Consider the following 19,708-nt stretch of genomic DNA (forward strand, 5'->3'; position numbering starts at 1 on the left):
CAGGAATTTGCAGCGTCACGTCGTAGAGGCGCGGCGGCAGACAGTGCCAAGTTTTGTTGTGGATTCTCGCGCTCGCGCTCGGTCACAAGATGCTGGAGGACGACCGAGTCCTAGCGGGAGGGCGGCGCGAAAGATGGCCACGCGTATGTTCTCGCCTTTTCCGTGATGCTTTCGTTGGCCAGGAAAATAACAATGGATTCAAACAAATGTTGTTTGTGTCACGGGGTGGAATTCCTCCCGCCAGACGTCCAATCCGTCTCCAGTGGGAGGGCTGGCGGCAAACGAACGAACGTGGCATTGGTCACATTCCTTCATTTTCTACCATCCCTCCCACTTTTAAAGAATTGGTCGTCTGCGGCCGTCAATGGCGGCCAGTCCATTTGGGGGCATTCACGGGTCACTTCCTGTTGATTTGACTTAACCAAAGAGGAAGTGATTTCCCATTTCGAATGGATTGGACATCTACTAGTGATAATCTCCTTTCAAGTCAAGGCAGAAGCATAAAAAGCTATTTTGCGGCCCCTACCAACATGGCCTCGGGCTGGGCGGCCATGTTGGTAGGGGCAAAGTCAATGTGCGTCTCATTGTCAACGGCGCCGAAAATGTTAAGTGATCAATTTGTTGACGTGGCGTGGGAATTGTCTGCGAGGATGAAAAAGCGGCGCTTTAGTCATGAAACGGGCTGAAAATAGCGGCGACGTGTCACTCGTTCAAAGCCACCGCCTGCTTTTGTATCGTTTCCACGCCCAATCAAACGGCTTTTTTTTCTGGCTATCAATAGCTACGGCGTCTTAAAAGCCTCATCATTTCAGACTCGTTGATCGTTACGACGCGCCAAAGTTTCCGCTGGGAATACGTTTGACAGACCGATAAGACCGTTTTGATAAATATTTGGAAATTTCAATCAATATTTGTCTCCCAAGGGTTATCGATATGCTTCTGCCAAGAGTAAAAATAACGTTTTAAACGGGCGAAAGGAATCACTGGGTTGCTAGCAAAGTTTTCTACTACAATAGTGTCTATGTTAACTTACATTAACAGGTTGCCACTGACGGCAATGACGTCCAATACATTTTGACTGGACGGAAGTTTAGCGCCATCAATGGTACTGAAACCACGGCACAATTCTTCCTGTGTTTGGGGGCATTTACAGGTCACTTCCTGTTTACTTTGGGTCACTGGCTGTTTATTTGGTGACATTCCTGGGTCACTTCCTATTCAGTGACCCAAAATCAACCAGAAGTGACCCTGCAAGGCCCCAAAAAAACCCAAAGGTGACCCCCCCCCCCAAAGGCCCTAAAATCAGCCAAAGATGACCCCCAAGGCCTTAAAATTAATCAGTAGTGACCCTGAAAGGCCCTAAAATCAACAAGTAACCCACCAACGGCCCTAAAATCAACCAAAGATGACTCCCAAGGTCCTAAAATCAACAAGTGACCCCCAACGCCCTAAAATCAACCAGAAGTGACCCCAAAATGCCCTAAAATCAACAAGGTGACCTTGAAAAGCCTGAAAACAAACCAAAGCTGACCCCCAAGGCCCTACAATGAACCAGAAGTGACCCCAAAATGCCCAATAATCAACCAGAAGTGACCCTGAAAGGCCCTAAAATCAACTGAAGGTAACCCCCAAAGTACCTAAAATCAACAATGAGTGACCCTGGAAGCCCCCAAAATCACCTGGAAGTGTCCTTGAAAATTTTGGTTTGAAATAAATCTTTAAAGCCCGATCTCTTCTACCCAATTTAAAAAAAAAATAGACGCGATGGGGCCCGATTTCACAAGCTTGGATGGATGGGGGGGACGCCCCTAAAAGCTAACAATAAGGGGAACGTCCAAGAGGGTGGCGTTTTTTAGGGGGGGGCGCGCGGCACTTCTCCGCAGTCTGGCGATTTCTTTGCCGTCCCTCCCATTTTTCTTCCCTCCGGCCGGCTGGCCGGTCACGTGACTGCAGCTAAGGGTGTGGTCTCCCGCATTCCCGGCTCCCCTTTTGCTGCCCCCCCCCCACTTTTCTTCCCTCGGAATCTCCGCCTGACGTGCTACCAACACATAAACACACACACTGTTGGTTTTTGGTCACTTTTGAGGATTTTGGGGGGTATTCCCGGCTCATTCTGTATCAAATCGAATAATAGTAGATTTTTTTTTTTTACAATTCAAGACAAGCAAACTATTTCAATTATTTTTATTTTATTTTTTCTGAGTGTCGGTCACCTGCCAATCGCCGGGCACCACGAGACAAACAACCAATCACCAACATTAATGACAATGTAGCATTGAACCCTCCGCCTGCGAACTGCGAGGCGGACGTCCTAACCGCTGGGCCATTTCCTAATATCCATTTGTTTGACTTAAATGGGTGATTTATTAGACTGTTTTGTCACTCCGCGAGTTATTTTTTAGGATAATATTGCATATTTTTGACGAGACGATCTAAAATGGGTTTTGGTGACGGGCAGGAAAGCTTTCTTTATTTTCTCCCTCAAGCAAAAGCAACGAGAGGAACCAAGAAAAAATAAAGTTCCTTTTTTTTTATGTGTGGAGGGTGTGGCCAGCAGGGAGTTTGCCTCGTCTGTGTGTGTGTGTAGTCAGCAGGCTGGTTTAGTATGCAGAGCAGGTGTGTCTGCAGAGGCAAGAAGAAGGCGGCGATCAGCAGAAAAAAAACATGAATGAAGCCATTGCCACGTCGTTGGGGCTCAATCGGAGGAAAGGTGGAAATATGGCGTTCAAAGTAAAGGCTTTTGCGTGCGGGTGGGTGTCTTCGAAACCAGTTGACTCATCGGGTTAGATTAGATTATTGTCTCAGATGTGGTCATGTGATCGGAACTCAGCCCCGCTCGCGTCATTTCTACACTCAAGTGTTTTTAAGGATGAACTCATTGGCGTCTAATTCATTCTGACCGGGAGGCTCGGCGGCCATCATGTTGTCTTTCTTTGCCGTTGACAGTTGTAGACGTCCGGTTCATTTCAATAATAGTATCGGCATGGAGTGATCCAATTCCACAGCACCCCCGCAAACCCTTCTGTAAAAACATGTTTTGTTTTTTTAAATCATTAAAAATGTATATTTATTGGATTGGATAACTATTTATGCCGTATTCAGGAAATTTCATTGTGACAGTAGCAGAGGGTGATTAGACAGAACAACAAAGCAAAAGCACAAAGTACAAAGCAAAGCAAAGTAAATGGGATCATTAAGAATCACCAAATCAAATCATTAAGACAGAAAAGCAACAAAAACACAAAACGAGCAAGAGTTTGTAAAATTATTTTGTTTTTACTTTTAAGTAAAGAAATGTTGTTGTTTTTTTAATCATTTAAAAATATATATTTATTTATATTTTATAATTCTAGCCAGAGCAACAGAAATCATTTTTAAAATTATTTAGTTTTTACTTTTGAGTGAAGAAATGTTATTTACTGTATTTTTTATTTTTAAAAATACAGATCATACTTTTTCAATCAAAATATGAATGAAACTAAACTGGTAGTAACTAGAAATATACCATAAAAATAAAATATTTCAAAAAACAAAAATCAATACTCTATTTTTAACAAATATTGTTTTGACCTTTTTAATACTTCAAATCTAGTTTCACAGCCACAGGAATAATTTTATGACTTTGAAACATAAAAACATAAAAATTCAATTTGTTAATAATCAACCAGGATTGAGTCATTTCAGCAAACATTCCATTGGATTTCCTATCGCGGTTTGGACAAAAGAGTGGCACCATCGCTATTTATGACGGCCGCCTTGCCTTTGGACTCGGTGGGCGTGGTCTAATTCTTTACTTTTGTGCAATGTCACATTTTCAATCGCAGGGCTAACCCAAATCAACACCACATGACCCATAAATCCCCCCTAAACAACAGGAAGTTACCCAGGTATGCTCGGAATGCAACAGGAAGTGACCTGAAATACTCCAAAATTGGATATCTATTAATGATGAACTGATTTCTGAATCACTTCCTGTTTTTTTAATAGCGTTGAGCGATGTAGTGGAAAATGTTTGTTTTGGTGGTGGCCAACTCCGATCCGAGCTGACCCCGATCCCATGCACGGCCGCACGCCATCCCGTGAATAGCCACCCAGCGACCGCCGCATTAGCGCGCGGGCGGGCGTTAGCCTCCACTCGTCGTCCGGCCGTCCTAATCGAGGCGACGCGATGTCGTTCGAGCGCTCTCGTCGTCCTATTTGGCCGTCTTTATGTTTGACCAAGATGCAGTAAATAAAGCTTTGGAGGAATACCTTAGTGCTTAAAGATAGTATATAATATTGAAAAAAAATGAGCTAAATTAAATAGCAAAATTAAAAAAGGAAATGCAGAAAATGAATTAAAAACATGGCTTGAAAAATATATGAAGAAATTAATAAAAGGAGTAATATTTAATTTCTCCACATTTGTTTATTTTATGTATATACTTACATTTCTTCTTTTTTTTTATTATAAATGGAGCAATCTATTGATAAAAAAATGATACTTTTTTACAATTCCAAAAGTTAAAATGTATTTTTGATACATTTCTATGTATTTAAATTTCTGCTCTTTGTGAATCTTCAAAAATGCCAATTTTTGTTGTTGTATTTTTCAATTTAGTTTCCTTTATTTTTTTTAATCATGATGATCAATTGACATATCCCTATATTCCCCTCAATGCTTTTCTGATACATATTTATCCAATTATAGTCCGGACATCAAGCGGGTTCATTAAAAAAAAAAAACTTAAGTGAGTGACATAGATGACAAAATAAAAAGTGTCAGATGCATGTAAAATGTATTAAAGCCTAAATGTGCATAAATGAGTGAAAAATTCCGATTCTTTCTGCATTTTGACAGAGCATGTTGACCTTGGTTTCCACGGTAACCCAGAGGAGGAGTTAAGCGACCGGCCGGTCCAAGGAGCCCAAAGCAGCGAGCCCGCGCCTCCCCCTCTCCTCTCCTCTCCTTTCCTCCCCCCGGCCCACCCCCCTTCACCGACGCCCCGGGACTTCCCCGCGACCTCGACGACCGGCAATATGGCCGACGACGGCGCCGCCCAGCACCCCGCGGGGAACTCGCTGGCCGATGGCGAGCGAGACGGCGACTTTGGGGTGACGGTGGGCGACCTGCGGGGTCTCATGGAGCTGCGCAGCGGCGAGGCCGTCGCCAAGATACGGGATGACTACGTGGACGTGCAGGGCATCTGCCGGCGCCTCAAAACCTCGCCCATCGAAGGTAACGTCACGCCCGCAAATCACCTACCTGCCATAAATTCACACATGCGTGGTAACGTTAAAAAAAGTCACCGTATTGATAGTACCTCTACAGAACTTGTTTCGTAAATAGAGCAGCATTGTATGCGTCAATTCCCGCTTTTGTTCCACGATCCTCCAAAAGAAAATCCTTCAAAATTGATCAGTGTCCCAATTTGGTATAAAAGATGTAAAAAAAAAAAAAAACGCACTAAATGAGAGAAAATGATTTCTGAATGTATTAAAATGAATAACGGGCATGCCAAAACATTTCCTATTGGCGCAGGTGCATAAGTGGAAGGCGGAAGCTAACGTTAGCAACTTAGCATCATATAGAAGTTGCATTATCAGTCATGGAAGGCGGACGCTAACGTAAGCAACTTAGAATTATATAGAATTTGCATTATCGGTCATGGAAGGCGGAAGCTAATGTTAGCAACTTAGCATTATATAGAACTTGCATTATCAGTTATGGAAGGCGGACGCTGACGTTAGCAACTTAGCACTTAGAATTATTTAGAACTTGCATTATCAGTCATGGAAGGCGGAAGCTAACATTAGCAACTTAGCATTATATAGAATTTGCATTATCAGTCATGGAAGGCGGAAGCTAATGTTAGCAACTTAGCATTATATAGAACTATTTTTTTAAAGTGCAAAGTTGTTATTGGGAGACAGCCAATGGGAGGACAGCAAAGTGTGGGGAGATTGTAAACGCTATCGCAACAATTTCAAACTAAAATACAGAAAATATGTGGACATATTGGGACACTTTGTCGCTTGGATCTTGTTTTCGTATATCGGAACGCTCATTTGCATATTATCCAATGGTTTCGTAACCTGAAAATGTTGTATTTGGCGGCATTTGTAAGTAGAGGTACCACTCTGTATATTTTCTGGTGACTCAGTAAAGCACATTCTTAAAATCGGGCAAAAATAAGTATTCAAATGGAAGGAATTGGAGTCCTGGAAATGCTCTTCCTCTCTCTTTGTGCCCTTCCTCATCGTCGTCCATTTTTTGATCCGCGGGGCGGTTCCATTCCCGCAATTGAAATTAGTTCCGGGCGGCTCGTCTAATGTCCTCGCAGATCGCGGACGGCGCCGTTCCATTTAGCAAATCGGTCAGCGGGTCGCGCCACGCCATCGCCGTCATCGCTGGCGAACCGGCGGCCTCGTTTGGCAAAAGCGTGTCACGCACATCCAAGAATAAAAGAAAAAAATGCATCTCTCTCATCCTATAAAATAACAAGAAATATATCAAAAGGACTGCGTGATGCCTACAAAACTAAAACACACATAAATCATGTCAAATGTGGCCTTTGTTTTTTAAAATGACAATTCCATTTCAAACTATGCACTGCATTTTCCACTCGGTAAATTCACTAATGATCAAATTTGAATGATTTGTATCCCGACATCATTTAATACGCTGTTGGTTCATTTGAAGACTCGCTCAAACGATTTTCAATATTTTGCCCAAATGAATTTTCTGACCTCATTTGAACGTTTCCCAAAATAATCGACGTATATACAAATGAAGGCATTTTTTTTTACAGCATCAACGCAAACGTCTTTGGAGCTTGACACATTCGCACGTTGAACGCTGTTTCATCTTTCATTTTTCTCGCTCTCGCCTTTCGTCCGTCACATTTGGGCGGCGCTTGATGTCTCTGAAGCGTCCCGGTGGCCGTCGTGTCATTTTTTTTCCTTTCATCGCTACCCGAAAAAAAGCGTGGAAAGAAAGAGAGAAAAATGTCAATTTTCCTCGTCTGGAGGTGACGGCAACTAAAAATAAAAATCCTATTTTGGGAGGTATGTCAAGAAAAAAGAGAGAGAGAGATGCTATGGAAAAACGTTTTTTTTTGTTTTCATCAAAAAATTGGGCATGAAAAAATTATTAGTTTTTTATTTAGCTTTAACAATTAACATGAAAATAAAGAAAAAATATCAGATAAATCCTATATAGAGAAAATCGACTGGAAATTCTAAATGACGAAAAACAAGTACAAAAAGTTATAGAAAATTCATTTGGAATAAATGTATTTATTCAATAAAATAAAAAATACAAATGTAAAAAAATAGATTTATTTTTTAAATGTATCATATATTCAAATCTTTTACTTATTCATATTTTATTCATATATAGTATCCAATATATCACATGGTTATCGTACAATATTCATACATATCACATTTTATGTTGGAAATTGTCCCCAAAAATAGTTTTAAATAAACCTTTATTTAAAATACAAAAAATCTTTCACATTTATTTTTTTCTGCCCAATTCATTTTTTTAAAAATATCTCTTTTTCTTCCCCTTCATGTAGATTTTGTTTTCAGGTTAAATTGAGGCACCAAGGTGTTGATTTGCGAGGAAGGAAGGCGGCGGGTTGCCATGGCAACTGCCGGCATGTGGACACACATTGCTCACTCACATCTGCGTCTTTCTTTTCAATCGCGAACGCCCACTGGAAAATAAAAAAGGAAGAAGAAAGAAAAAAAAGTCACACTGGCTTTTGTCATTCAACTCAACAGCTGTCATGTTTTGGACACTATCTCTATGTTTTGGGTCACTTCCTTGCTATTTATTAGTACTTATGGGTCACTTCCTGTTGATATCAGCTTGCTTTCCATTTTGACTTTATCCACGGCAACGCACTCGTAACCGAACAAACAAATTTAAATGAACTTGTATTAAGATATACAGACACACTCAAACATATGTTTAATGTAACTTTACACAAAACTGAATTCTAATTTTGTTTTAATTTTTTTTACCTTTGTTCTGGCCGGGTTAGCTGTTTGCCACGCCTCCACCCTCACGTTCGCTATCGACGGGCTGTTTGCTGTTGTCTTCCCTTCAAAATATTCTGAAAATGATGCACACAAATATCCTCACAATAGGATAAGGCACGACCACTTGCCAACGAGAAGCAGTCTTGAATAAGCGATCGCGGGAGCTAACAGGCTAAGGAAGGAATAACAGCCTAGCCACGTATTGATTGTGGGTAATGAAGTTTTATTCTGAGAAAGGCTGCCATTGGCTATCGGTGTTGTGTGCACGAGTATACTTCATTACCCAGAAAGCCCTCTTTTTGCCCGTGCATGCGCGTTGTGCGTTTTCTGGTCCATGTGTAGGCGAAAGAAACCATTCAGTGCTCGTAGATATCTGTTATACACGAAAGAGATGCGGCAAAAAAGACAGTGCGCTACAATGATAAACAGCCTCTCATGTCATGGCCACCTGGCTTGGTCACATCTCACAATTTTGATCGTATCTAGGGCGAATTATTCAATCGAAATTTTCATCGTACCTTGAGCATGCCGTAGGTAGAGCTGATCGTAGGTCGAGGTACCACTGTACTTGTTGGGGCAGTTTATGGATTTTTAATAGAGAGCCTCAAAAAGACCCCCAAAAAGTTACATTTGTTCATTTTTTAAACTGTTATTATTGATGCAGTGCTTTCTTTTTGCTAAGGACTTGAAAATATAGTATAGCGATCACGTTATCCTATTCCGACTTGTGAGTTGGTTGGTTCCCTCGGACGGGGGAAGGTCGGCTTGGCGTGGGCCGCTCGCGACAGATTGCGTCCACGCGGGAGCTGAACGGCGGGCGGGGCGTGGCTTGCACGCTGACAAAGTCAAATCAAGATGTCCTTAAATGTCTGATTGTGTTATCTTTCACTCTCACAAAATGGATTTCCTATATTTGATTTTTTTTTTTTTATGTTAACGGCAGGTCTTTCGGGCAACCCGGCGGACCTGGAGAAGCGCCACGCCGCCTACGGGCGCAACTTCATCCCGCCCAAGAAGCCCAAAACCTTCCTGCAGCTGGTGTGGGAAGCCTTGCAGGATGTCACACTGATCATCCTGGAGATCGCCGCCATCATCTCGCTGGGCCTGTCCTTCTACCACCTGGAAGGCGGAGACAACGAAGGTAGGCGGGGCCCGAGCGGGGCGCCGTACGCGTCTTTTGCCCGAGCCGCCGCCGGATCCTCTTCTTCTCCACTCCAGCGTGCGGCCAGGCCTCGGGCGGCGCGGAGGACGAGGGCGAGGCGCAGGCGGGCTGGATCGAGGGCGCCGCCATCTTGTTCTCCGTCATCATCGTGGTGCTGGTGACGGCCTTCAACGACTGGTCCAAAGAGAGGCAGTTCCGGGGCCTCCAGAGCCGCATCGAGCAGGAGCAGAAGTTCACCGTCATCCGCAAGGGCCAGGTCATCCAGATCCCCGTGTCCGAGATGGTAGTGGGCGACATTGCGCAAATCAAATACGGTAGGTACCCGGGTTCTGGTTCCGGTGCCTGGGTTTGGGCCGCAGATCCCGGTCTCAACGCCGCGGTCTCTCCCGACGCAGGCGACCTGCTGCCCACCGACGGCATCCTGATTCAAGGCAACGACCTGAAGATCGACGAGAGCTCGCTGACCGGAGAGTCCGACCAGGTCCGAAAGTCCCTGGAGAAAGATCCCATGTTGCTCTCGGGTGAGTCCGCGACCGAGCCGTTATAACAGTTTGTTCTCAATGATGATCATAAGTGGTATTTCCAATGAAGGCTAGCCAGATTTGGACTAAGGGACATTTACTGCAGCAGTAGCTGATTGCATACTTGTCAACTTATACGCTTTTTGATCATTTTAAATTGTGTACGCCGTATGACAACTTTTGTACGGGTGTTTTTTCTAAAAACCGATCTGGTTTTACCCATTTCGGATCGTCTCGATCACTGGTAGCAGACCACAACGTCATCGTCGACTGCTTATATTGTCATTCTTTAAGCATGATATGCGCATTCCCCTTTCACATGTCTGCCTTTTCACTATATAAATATAGCGCGTCAGCAAGCAATGTACCCTGACAGTCAAGCTGTCACCGTCATAGAGCGACATCTACACAATCTTATTTTAGTGCATACTGATTGGGCACTTGGTCTACTTTGGAGAAACGTTTAGACTTTGAAGTGCGGCCTATGTGAGTAAATGACAAAAATTGTTATCACGATAACAAACATATTTTCAGTTTATCGCTAATTATCACAATAACTATCTTTTTTTAATTTCAAACTTCTGTGAATAAATTACTTTCCACCTTATTCAAATATGAAAGTAACTATGTCACCTTACTTTATAAGAAGTGAATATGAAATATGATGATTTTAAAAAAGTATTTTTATAGTTCTGTTGCGCAACGAAGATAATTTACCACACATGGCCATTTACAAAATAAATGAAATAAAAAAGTTGGATGAACTTAACCCATTTAAACCCGAGGTAACAAGTTTTAGATTTTTGCAATCAGAACATTTACATAAATTGGGAAAACATCCTGTATATCAAGTGAGAAAACGCCAGGGAGAATTCACTTGTATCTTTTAGTGGATCGGCTCGGTGTTTTCCTGCATCTCATCGCTTATTTTGGCCGTGTTGTAGTCCTTTTCCATTCGTGCTCAGTGTTAGCCTCGATTGCTAACATGCTAAAAACACGTTTCCTCGTTATCCTCTCCTTCTGGAACTAGCGTTCATCTCACGACAGCGCCCCCGTTCTCTGTGATGGCCGGGTGGTGTAATTACAGTTCGAAATTGATCGAAAGTTTTTAATATTCTGTTGACAAAATGATTTCACAATAATTATTGTTATCATTTTATCGGCCAGCTCTAGCTCTGGCACCCCCCACGACCCTGGCAATAAGTCAATGTTGTTAAAAATGTTTGGACCTCCCTCCCTCACTCCCTCCCTCTCTTGTACCAGGAACTCACGTGATGGAAGGCTCGGGCCGCATGGTGGTCTCGGCCGTGGGCCTCAACTCCCAGACGGGGATCATCTTCACGCTACTGGGCGCCGGCGACAACGTGGACGAGAAGAAGGCCAAAAAAAGTAGGCGGCAAATCCTCCAGTGTCACTCGCTCTACCACCGCTCATTTGCGCTTTGCTCTCCCCAAAACACACACACACACAGACACACACACACACACACACACACACACACACACACAGACACACAAACAACAACTCCAAAATCGTTCAACGGGGCGACCGCTCGCACGCGAGGACAGGCGCCCTCTTTTGATTTTCCTCTCCTTCGTTTGGAAAGCGGAGGAACGGACGCTGACGGCTCCTTTGCCTCCATTTCAGTAAATTAAAAATAAATACAATAAAAATAAACGTTTGAATGGATCATTAAGGAAAAAGGGAAACAAAAAAGGAAATTTATTTTTAAAAAAACATACAAAATGTAAAAAGCATTACTTTTTCATGTTTATTTTTTAAATATTTTCATCCTTTTTTAACATTTATTTTTATTTGCATTATTTCTTTTCAAGTATTTTCACACAAATATTTCTTTTATCCATACAATTTTAAAGTACTCGTCTGCATATATCCATGCATTCAAACATGAATAATAATTCAGACATAAATTTGAAAAATATAACTCAAAGTTGGATAACCTTAAAATTAAAGGATAAATATAAAGGAATGGAAAAAGGATTCCTTTTCATGTAGTTTAATTATAACATGAAATCTCAAAATACACATTTTTTCAATTTAAAATGAGGAATATTCATTTTTCAATGTAGTACTTAAAAAAAAAAAAGACTTTCAGATTATTGATGATTTTCTCAATTTCCACCTTAATTTCCTCCATTTCTCATTTCTTCTCATCCACACGATTTAAGTATTCGTAACATAAAAAAAGAACACTTTCCCAATTAGGCCTGACTTTTATTGTGGCGGGGCCTGGCGGCGTGTCCCACTGTCCTGGGACTTTTTGAATATTTCCTTGCGTTTGCTCCGCCTTCTCAGCACTCCGCCCTCTCTCTCTGTCCGAACAGGTAAAAAACAAGGACCCCCCGAAAATCGCAACAAAGGTAACCCCCTCCATTCATCCACCACCTGTTGCTCCGTCCCGCCATTTTCCTCCCCCCTCCAATGTCACCTCCCCTCTCATTTCCATCCGGAGGCAGGAGGGGGCGCTCTCTCTGTCTGTCTGTCTGTCTTTCTTTCTGTCTCTCTTTCTCCGCCGTTGACTAATAACAAAGGCCTTTTCTCGCGGGTTAGCCCACCGGGTGCAAAGGCACCGCTGTCCGTCATTGCGCTGGGATTTTTAGCGTCGATCTCATTGGCTGCCGTTGACGGCCGTTGAAGTCCAACGCTTTTTTTTTTTAACCTGGCCATCCTTATTACACTAATAACATAGTCATAAACACTATTTACTTCTTTGATTGCCGTTACTCGATCACGATAATGAGCTGAATTTTTGTTTGTTTGCCGTGGACGGACATCGACGTCCAATCCCTTATGTGCAAGAAAATTCAGTACTTCTTGGATTAGGCTACTGAGTTTAACTCTTTGGCTGCCGTTGACAGCTGTTCTATTACATTTCAATTTTTGAAGAGTATGGAAAATATGGACAAATTTGAACGTCAAGTTTAAAAAAAAAAAAACAATAAAATGGTTAAATTGATATTGAAAACCTGAAATTTAGTGTTAAAATGGGACATTTATCAGTTTCAAAAAAGTTATTTCCACTTATTTTTCAATGAATTTAAATCGGAGTCTAAAATCGTGTTTGACACCAAAACATGAGTTTCAAAAGCTCAAATTGTCATTTTGATCGTTTAGTCGAATCAGTCCAATGCGAGCAATTTGCACGGCGGCGCCGAGACTCGGTCTTCTTCCTCCTCCTCCTCCTCCTTCCTTCTTCTTCTTCTTCTTCTTCTTCTTCTTCTTCTTCTTCTTCTTCTTCTCTATCTTGCTCTGGTTCCTCTGGCTTGGTTCTTTGCAGGGTCTTGCTCAGGACTTTGATGTTGTCTGTTCCGTTCGGGGTGGTCTGACCCCTCTCTTTCCTCGTTGCTCTTCCTCCTCCTCCTCCTCTTCCTCTTCCTCCCACCCAGCTGTCGTGGTTCTGCATCGCTGTGGTTTTTCGGGTGGTCCTTTTTCAGTTTGTCGTCTGTCTGTGGACTTGCTGTCATTTTGATTTGTTTTCCTAATTGTCGAGAACACACACTCACACACACACACACACACACACACACACAGACGCCAAAACCTCCCATGGTGCCGTGCCGTGATTGGTCAGTGGGTCTCGATGAATGCGGGGTGTTCGACGAAAGCTCCGTCGACGTTTGGTGGTCTGAAAGTCCAAAATCGAGCCACCCAGCGACGCTTTCTGTATTTGCTTTGCGATCAACGTCTCGACTAAACGTCCAGTCTCGTCAAGCGTTCGTTTGGGACAGCCAATGGGAATGGACGTCCCCCGCATTGCAGTTTCTGCTTAGCTAGCAGTAAGGAAGACAGTCTTCTGCTAGAATGTCCTCCCAAAGGCAATTTGGACAGTACTGTATGTAGGCTTATGTTTAAAAAAAAAAAAAAAAACTAAAAAAAAGATTTAAAAAAAGACACTTCCTACCATTAACAATGGAAATATGGCGTCATATGAACAAAAAGCAAAGACAACAATCATGTCAACTATAATGAAATATGAAATTGAAGTAAATAAAGTAGAGAAGGCGATAAACACTAAATAAATGAACACTTTGGCTCCATCAGCCCAAAAGTGAAAGGTTATAACATTGACATGCTCCTGATTTAATGGTTTAAAGCTCAAACTTCTTCTATTAATCCTGCCGTTGGATTTCAGCCATTGATGTTCACGACGGCTCGTAAATCTCCCTTTGACTTGAACTCAATTGTTTTCCTTTGTCAAGCGCTTAAAAAAATAGGCACGGCTGAAATTAGATGCGTCACGCCGCCAATTGCAAAAGAAATGATCCTTTCAAACACAATGCACAAAGCGCTTGGATCACAAAAGGATGACGTTTTCCGTTGGCTGGTGTGTCGGCTCATCACGTTTTTCTAGTTGGCTCCGCCCAATCACACGTTCAGTTAAACTTTTGACCTCCAGATAGTTTTGTACGTCTACCTATGATTGATCAACTTTTTTGTTGCTAGCTCAAAATAACCAAGGGGGCAAATCACATAAACACAAAATGTCCCCAAAATGGTGGCCTCAAATCCCAATTGTAAACTTCCTGTGTATTTCTGGGCATCACTTCCTGAGGCTTTTTTGTCGGTCTACTCGTTAAGAACATCTCTACCAAATGTCATGTTCCTAAACAAAACTGGCTCCAGGGGCTGAATTTTTAAATGACTAGTTTTATGAAGGAACAAATCACTTGAACACAAAATGTCCCCAAAATGGCGGCCTGAAATCCCAATTGCAAACTTCCTGTGCATTTCTAGGCATAGCTTCCTGAGGCTTTTTTGTCGGTCTACTCATGAAGAACATCCCCACCAAATTTCATGTTCTTAAACAAAACTGGCTCCAGGGGCTGATTTTTTTTTTTAAATTAACCACAAAGAAACAAATGACTTGAACACAAAATGTCCCCAAAATGGCGGCCTGAAATTCCAATTACAGACTTCCTCTGCATTTCTGGGCATAGCTTCTTGAGGCTTTTTTGTCGGTTTACTCATGAAGAACATCTCTACCAAATTTAATTTCCCTTAAAACAAACTGGCTCCAGGGGCTGAATTTTTAACACAATGAAAGAGAGAAAAAAGCCCTTAAAAAGATTAACTTCTTCCCATAGATTTTTGAACATCCTGAAAATGGCTTCCTAGTGGAAAGCCAGAAGCACGGCAGTTATTTTTCATCCGATTGCATAAAATCACCGGCATTAACTGCGGTTTCTCATTTCCCATGAGCCGTTTGAGCGTCGAAACGAGGAAGTTTTCAGCGTTAACCACTTAGCGTCGGATTAACCGAGCTAGTTTTTCGACGGGCGGCGAGCCATGTCGGGAAAGGGATCAATGATGCGCATCCCCTCCACATTTAAATAGGCCACGCGCTTATGCAAATGAGGCCGAGACTCGCTGTCACGGCTGCCAACTGAGCTCTCGTGTCTGACAAATAAAGTAGTCAAGGTGCAGGACCTTTTTTGGCACACGGACAAGCTAACTGAAAGCTAACGAGTGGCCCGAGAAGCTGGAAAAGAGGGCGTGGCCACCAAAATACAGCCGCTTCCTCTCCTAGCAAAATTTCCCCAAAAATATGTTTACAGCACAGGTGTCAAAATTCAAATGATGGTTATAGATGTATGTTATATTTCCGTTTTTTTCCCCCTTTTTAAATCAAACATTGCAATTTTTTAATCATTTTGTTTCATTTGTGTTTTGAGATCTAAAAGAATTTTATAAAATCCAAAAATAAGTATATAAAATATTTTCGCTTTTCCACTTTAATATTGAGCATAATTGAAAAAATATATTTTGTTTCCTTCTGAAATGAAAAATATATATATTAAAAGAGCTTTTCCTTTACTAAGAAAAAAAAAGCTCAAATAAACATTGTTTTAGATAGTGTTAAATAATAAATTAAATAATAATTAAAATATAATAATTAAATAATAATTAATATATAATAATTAAATAACAATTAATATATAATAATTAAATAACAATTAAAATATAATAATTAAATGACAATTAAAATATAATAATTAAATAACAATTAAAATATAATAATTAAATAACAATTAAAATATAATAATTAAATAACAATTAAAATATAATAATTAAATAATAATTAGGAAATAAAAAAAATTAAAATCTAAATATTAAAAGATGTTTTCCTTTACTAAGGAAAAAAAGCTCAAATAAACTTGTTGTTTTAGATCGTGTTAAATAATTAAAATATAATAATTACATAATAATTAAAATATAATAATTAAATAATAATTAAAATATTATAATTAAATAATAATTAGGAAATAATAATAATTATTCAAAAAAATATATATCTAAATATTATATCTAAAACGGTCCAGCCCACATGAAATGGAGTTGACGTTAATGTGGCCCGCCAACCAACCCGAGTTTGACACCCTTGATTTACAGTAATACCTAGTTTAAGCCGGCGAACCGCCATGTTGGGACAGACATGTTTTTTTGATGCTGTCTATTTCACATTATCAAATCACAAATATTGTACTGTACTTTGTTGTGATGCTATTCGGACGCAAGGCTACGTTCCTCAACGCAGACAATATTAGGAGACAAATTAACCCCAACTAAAAAGTCCCGGAAGACGTCCTCCTAGCGTTAGCCTCGTCCTTCTCGATACAAACGGTCACTCCAAAAATGGCAGCCAAAATTTTCCCTCGCCTTCCGTTTGCTCCCACTACGCCGCCCTACCGAAGGTAGACACGCCCCCTAGTGGCTGGGGAAATACTGTCTAATTGTGATTTTTTTTTTCCCCATTTCATGTTCGTATTCTTGTTCCTGCACTATCAAGTTCGTATCGATATTTGGCGGATCCGAGGCGCCGTGCGGCGAATCGGCGATGACTGTTTGGAATGTTTGTTTGTTTGCCCCCGCTGACCTTTTCTCTGCCTGTCTGTCCTCTGTCCTTCATCTTCACGCCCTTCCTTCTCGTCCTTCCTCCCGTCATTCACCAACGCTTTTTGGGGGGTTGGTGGGGACGCAGCCAAGGCCCAGGATGGCGTGGCCTTGGAGATCCAGCCGCTGAAGAGCGAGGAGGAGGAGAAAGAGGAGAAGGAGGAGGCCAAGCCGGTCAAGAAGGTGGTGGTGCCCAAGAAGGAGAAGTCGGTGCTGCAGGGGAAGCTGACCCGCCTGGCCGTGCAGATCGGGAAGGCCGGTGAGTACTCCCGACAAAAAAATCCGCTTTAAAAAAAAAAAAAGAGACGGACATCACATTCAAATGGCAAAAATATTCTTTTTATTATGATCAATTTAGGGGGGGAAATTCTTTTTTTCCAATGGTAAATTCACCAAATAAATTTCAAAACAAATACAAAAAAAAGAGACGGACATCACATTCAAATGGCAAAAATATTATTTTTATTATGATCTATTTAGGGGGAAAAATAATCTTTTTCTCCAATGGTAAATTCACCAAATCAATTTCAAAACAAATACCAAAAAAAATTCTTTTTATGATGAATTTAGGGGGGAAAAAACAAATAATTCTTTTTTTTCCGATGGTAAATTCACCAAATCAATTTCAAAACAAATACAAAAAAAGAGACGGACATCACATTCAAATGGCAAAAATATTCTTTTTATTATGATCAATTTAGGGGGAAAAATAATCTTTTTCTCCAATGGTAAATTCACCAAATCAATTTCAAAACAAATACCAAAAAAAATTCTTTTTATGATGAATTTAGGGGGGAAAAAACAAATAATTATTCTTTTTCCGATGGTAAATTCACCAAATCAATTTCAAAACAAATACAAAAAAAGAGACGGATATCACATTCAAATGGCAAAAATATTATTTTTATTATGATCAATTTAGGGGGAAAAATAATCTTTTTCTCCAATGGTAAATTCACCAAATCAATTTCAAAACAAATACCAAAAAAAATTCTTTTTATGATGAATTTAGGGGGGAAAAAACAAATAATTATTCTTTTTCCGATGGTAAATTCACCAAATCAATTTCAAAACAAATACAAAAAAAGAGACGGATATCACATTCAAATGGCAAAAATATTATTTTTATTATGATCAATTTAGGGGGAAAAATAATCTTTTTCTCCAATGGTAAATTCACCAAATCAATTTCAAAACAAATACAAAAAAGAGACAGACATCACATTCAAATGGCAAAAATATTCTTTTTATTATGATCATTTTTAGAGGGGAAAAAATATTTTTTTTTCAATGGTAAATTCACCAGATCAATACAAATAAGCATTCTCAATGAATGGTTGTTTCATCAATTGAAAATGAGCAAGATTTCAGTTATTATTGAAGTTTTTTTCACCAACCACGAAGAAGAAAAATCCTATTTGGGGCTTCATTATTTCCCTTTATTTTGTCTTTCGCAACATCCATTTTTTTTAGACATCATTCCTAAGAACGCATTGGGATGACTTTTTTTTTTGGCCGGTAAATGAAATGAGTGACGCGTGTTTGCAGACGCTGGCTCAGCATGCACTCGCTTTTATTGGATCCGTCAACCCCCCCCCCCCCTCGCCCATGTTCATCTCAGAATTGACTCAATCAACCTTAATGAATTCACGCTGACATCACACATGGAGGGCCAGCTGTCATTTATTATAAAATAAAAGAACCAGTTAAAAAATAACGGGCCGAAGCATTATGATCCTCATCTGAAATGGCGGCGCTGGCTGTCCAAGCTGTTTTGTAGCGGGAGGGCTGGCAGTGAAGCAGGAAGACTCCAATTAATTAAATAATAATTAAATAATAATAATTAAAATATAATAATTAAATAATAATAATTAAAAAAAATACATAATTAAATATAATAATTACACAATAATAATTTAAAAAATAAATAATTAAATAATAATTAAAATGTAATTAAATAATAATTAGGAAATTTAAAAAAATAGACAATTTAAAAAATAAATATCTAAATATATCTAAAACGGTATGAAAATACTTTTGGTGGCCACGTTATAGTCCGTAAAATACGGTAAATCCATGTTACATTTTTCATGTTTATTGGTCACCAACACTATCATGGTCATGAACTATGGAAAAAAAAAGTGTGACTTCTAGTCCAAAAATGTTGGTAATAGTCATTTAAAAAAAGAAAAAGTTGATATTGTTCTCAATTTTTGGGGTTCTGGTTTAAGTCCGAAACTGGTTTGCTCGCAGGCCTGATCATGTCGGCGGTGACGGTGATCATCCTCATCTTGTACTTTGTGATCGACACGTTCGCCGTTCAGGGCCGCACGTGGACCTCCGAGTGCACGCCCATCTACATCCAGTACTTTGTCAAGTTCTTCATCATCGGCGTCACCGTCCTGGTGGTGGCCGTCCCCGAGGGCCTGCCGCTCGCCGTCACCATCTCGCTGGCCTTCTCCGTCAAGGTAAAAAAAAAAAGCCAAAAGCCAAAAGCGGTGCGCGTGTCGGGGGGCGGGAACCGCCATCCGTGGCGGCCGTTGTCTTTGTCATTTCCCTTTTTTCTTTTGCTCACTTCCCGTTGGTTCGACGGCATTTCTGCCAGATCAGACGGATCGCTCGCTGTTGATTTTGGGCCACTGAACAGGAAGTAGGCCCACAAATGTCCCCGAAGGAATAGAAAATGGACCGTGTTTGCCGGTACTCGGACGTTTGGTGGACCGGACGTTTGGTAGAACGGACGTTTGGTAGAACGGACGTTTGGTCGCCGGGTTGTTACTGTTGAAACCAGCTCTCAAAATTCTAATCATGAGAGAGAGTGAGTGAGTTTAATATGTAAATATCTAATATCAAAATATCAACGGTAAACTCTGTCATAATTTGACAGCGAGCGAACCCGGCGATCAAACGTCCGTTCGACCAAACGTCCGGGGACCAAACATCTTTCGACGAAACGTCCGGTCACGGTGTTTGCCCAAAAAGTGTCATTTTTAGACGTGAACGCTCTTGTTTCCTTCATTTTTATTATTTTTTTCCCCCATCGACGAATGCACGGGTGATTTTAAACGAGTGGTCCCTTCTT

At 40.8% G+C, this 19,708-nt stretch overlaps 1 protein-coding gene across 7 annotated transcripts in view; it reads left to right on the forward strand.

Moving 5' to 3' along the window:
* The window catches only part of LOC144076357 (plasma membrane calcium-transporting ATPase 1-like), a 52,487-nt gene that overhangs the window by 16,673 nt on the left and 16,106 nt on the right, over window positions 1-19,708 (forward strand). For 5 of the 7 annotated variants that reach the window (XM_077604138.1, XM_077604137.1, XM_077604142.1 and 2 more), the window contains 8 exons: window positions 4,841-5,218; window positions 8,975-9,172; window positions 9,250-9,507; window positions 9,589-9,714; window positions 10,978-11,103; window positions 12,060-12,095; window positions 16,715-16,885; window positions 18,880-19,094. In XM_077604138.1, the coding sequence (XP_077460264.1) occupies window positions 5,020-5,218; window positions 8,975-9,172; window positions 9,250-9,507; window positions 9,589-9,714; window positions 10,978-11,103; window positions 12,060-12,095; window positions 16,715-16,885; window positions 18,880-19,094 (1,329 nt within the window). In that variant the 5' untranslated portion in view covers window positions 4,841-5,019. The remainder of the gene's footprint in view (window positions 1-4,840; window positions 5,219-8,974; window positions 9,173-9,249; window positions 9,508-9,588; window positions 9,715-10,977; window positions 11,104-12,059; window positions 12,096-16,714; window positions 16,886-18,879; window positions 19,095-19,708) is intronic. The other 2 variants (XM_077604140.1, XM_077604141.1) reach the window with 1 other exon arrangement.

This window comes from Stigmatopora argus, chromosome 6 (assembly GCF_051989625.1).
Source record: "Stigmatopora argus isolate UIUO_Sarg chromosome 6, RoL_Sarg_1.0, whole genome shotgun sequence".
Lineage (NCBI taxonomy): Eukaryota > Metazoa > Chordata > Actinopteri > Syngnathiformes > Syngnathidae > Stigmatopora > Stigmatopora argus.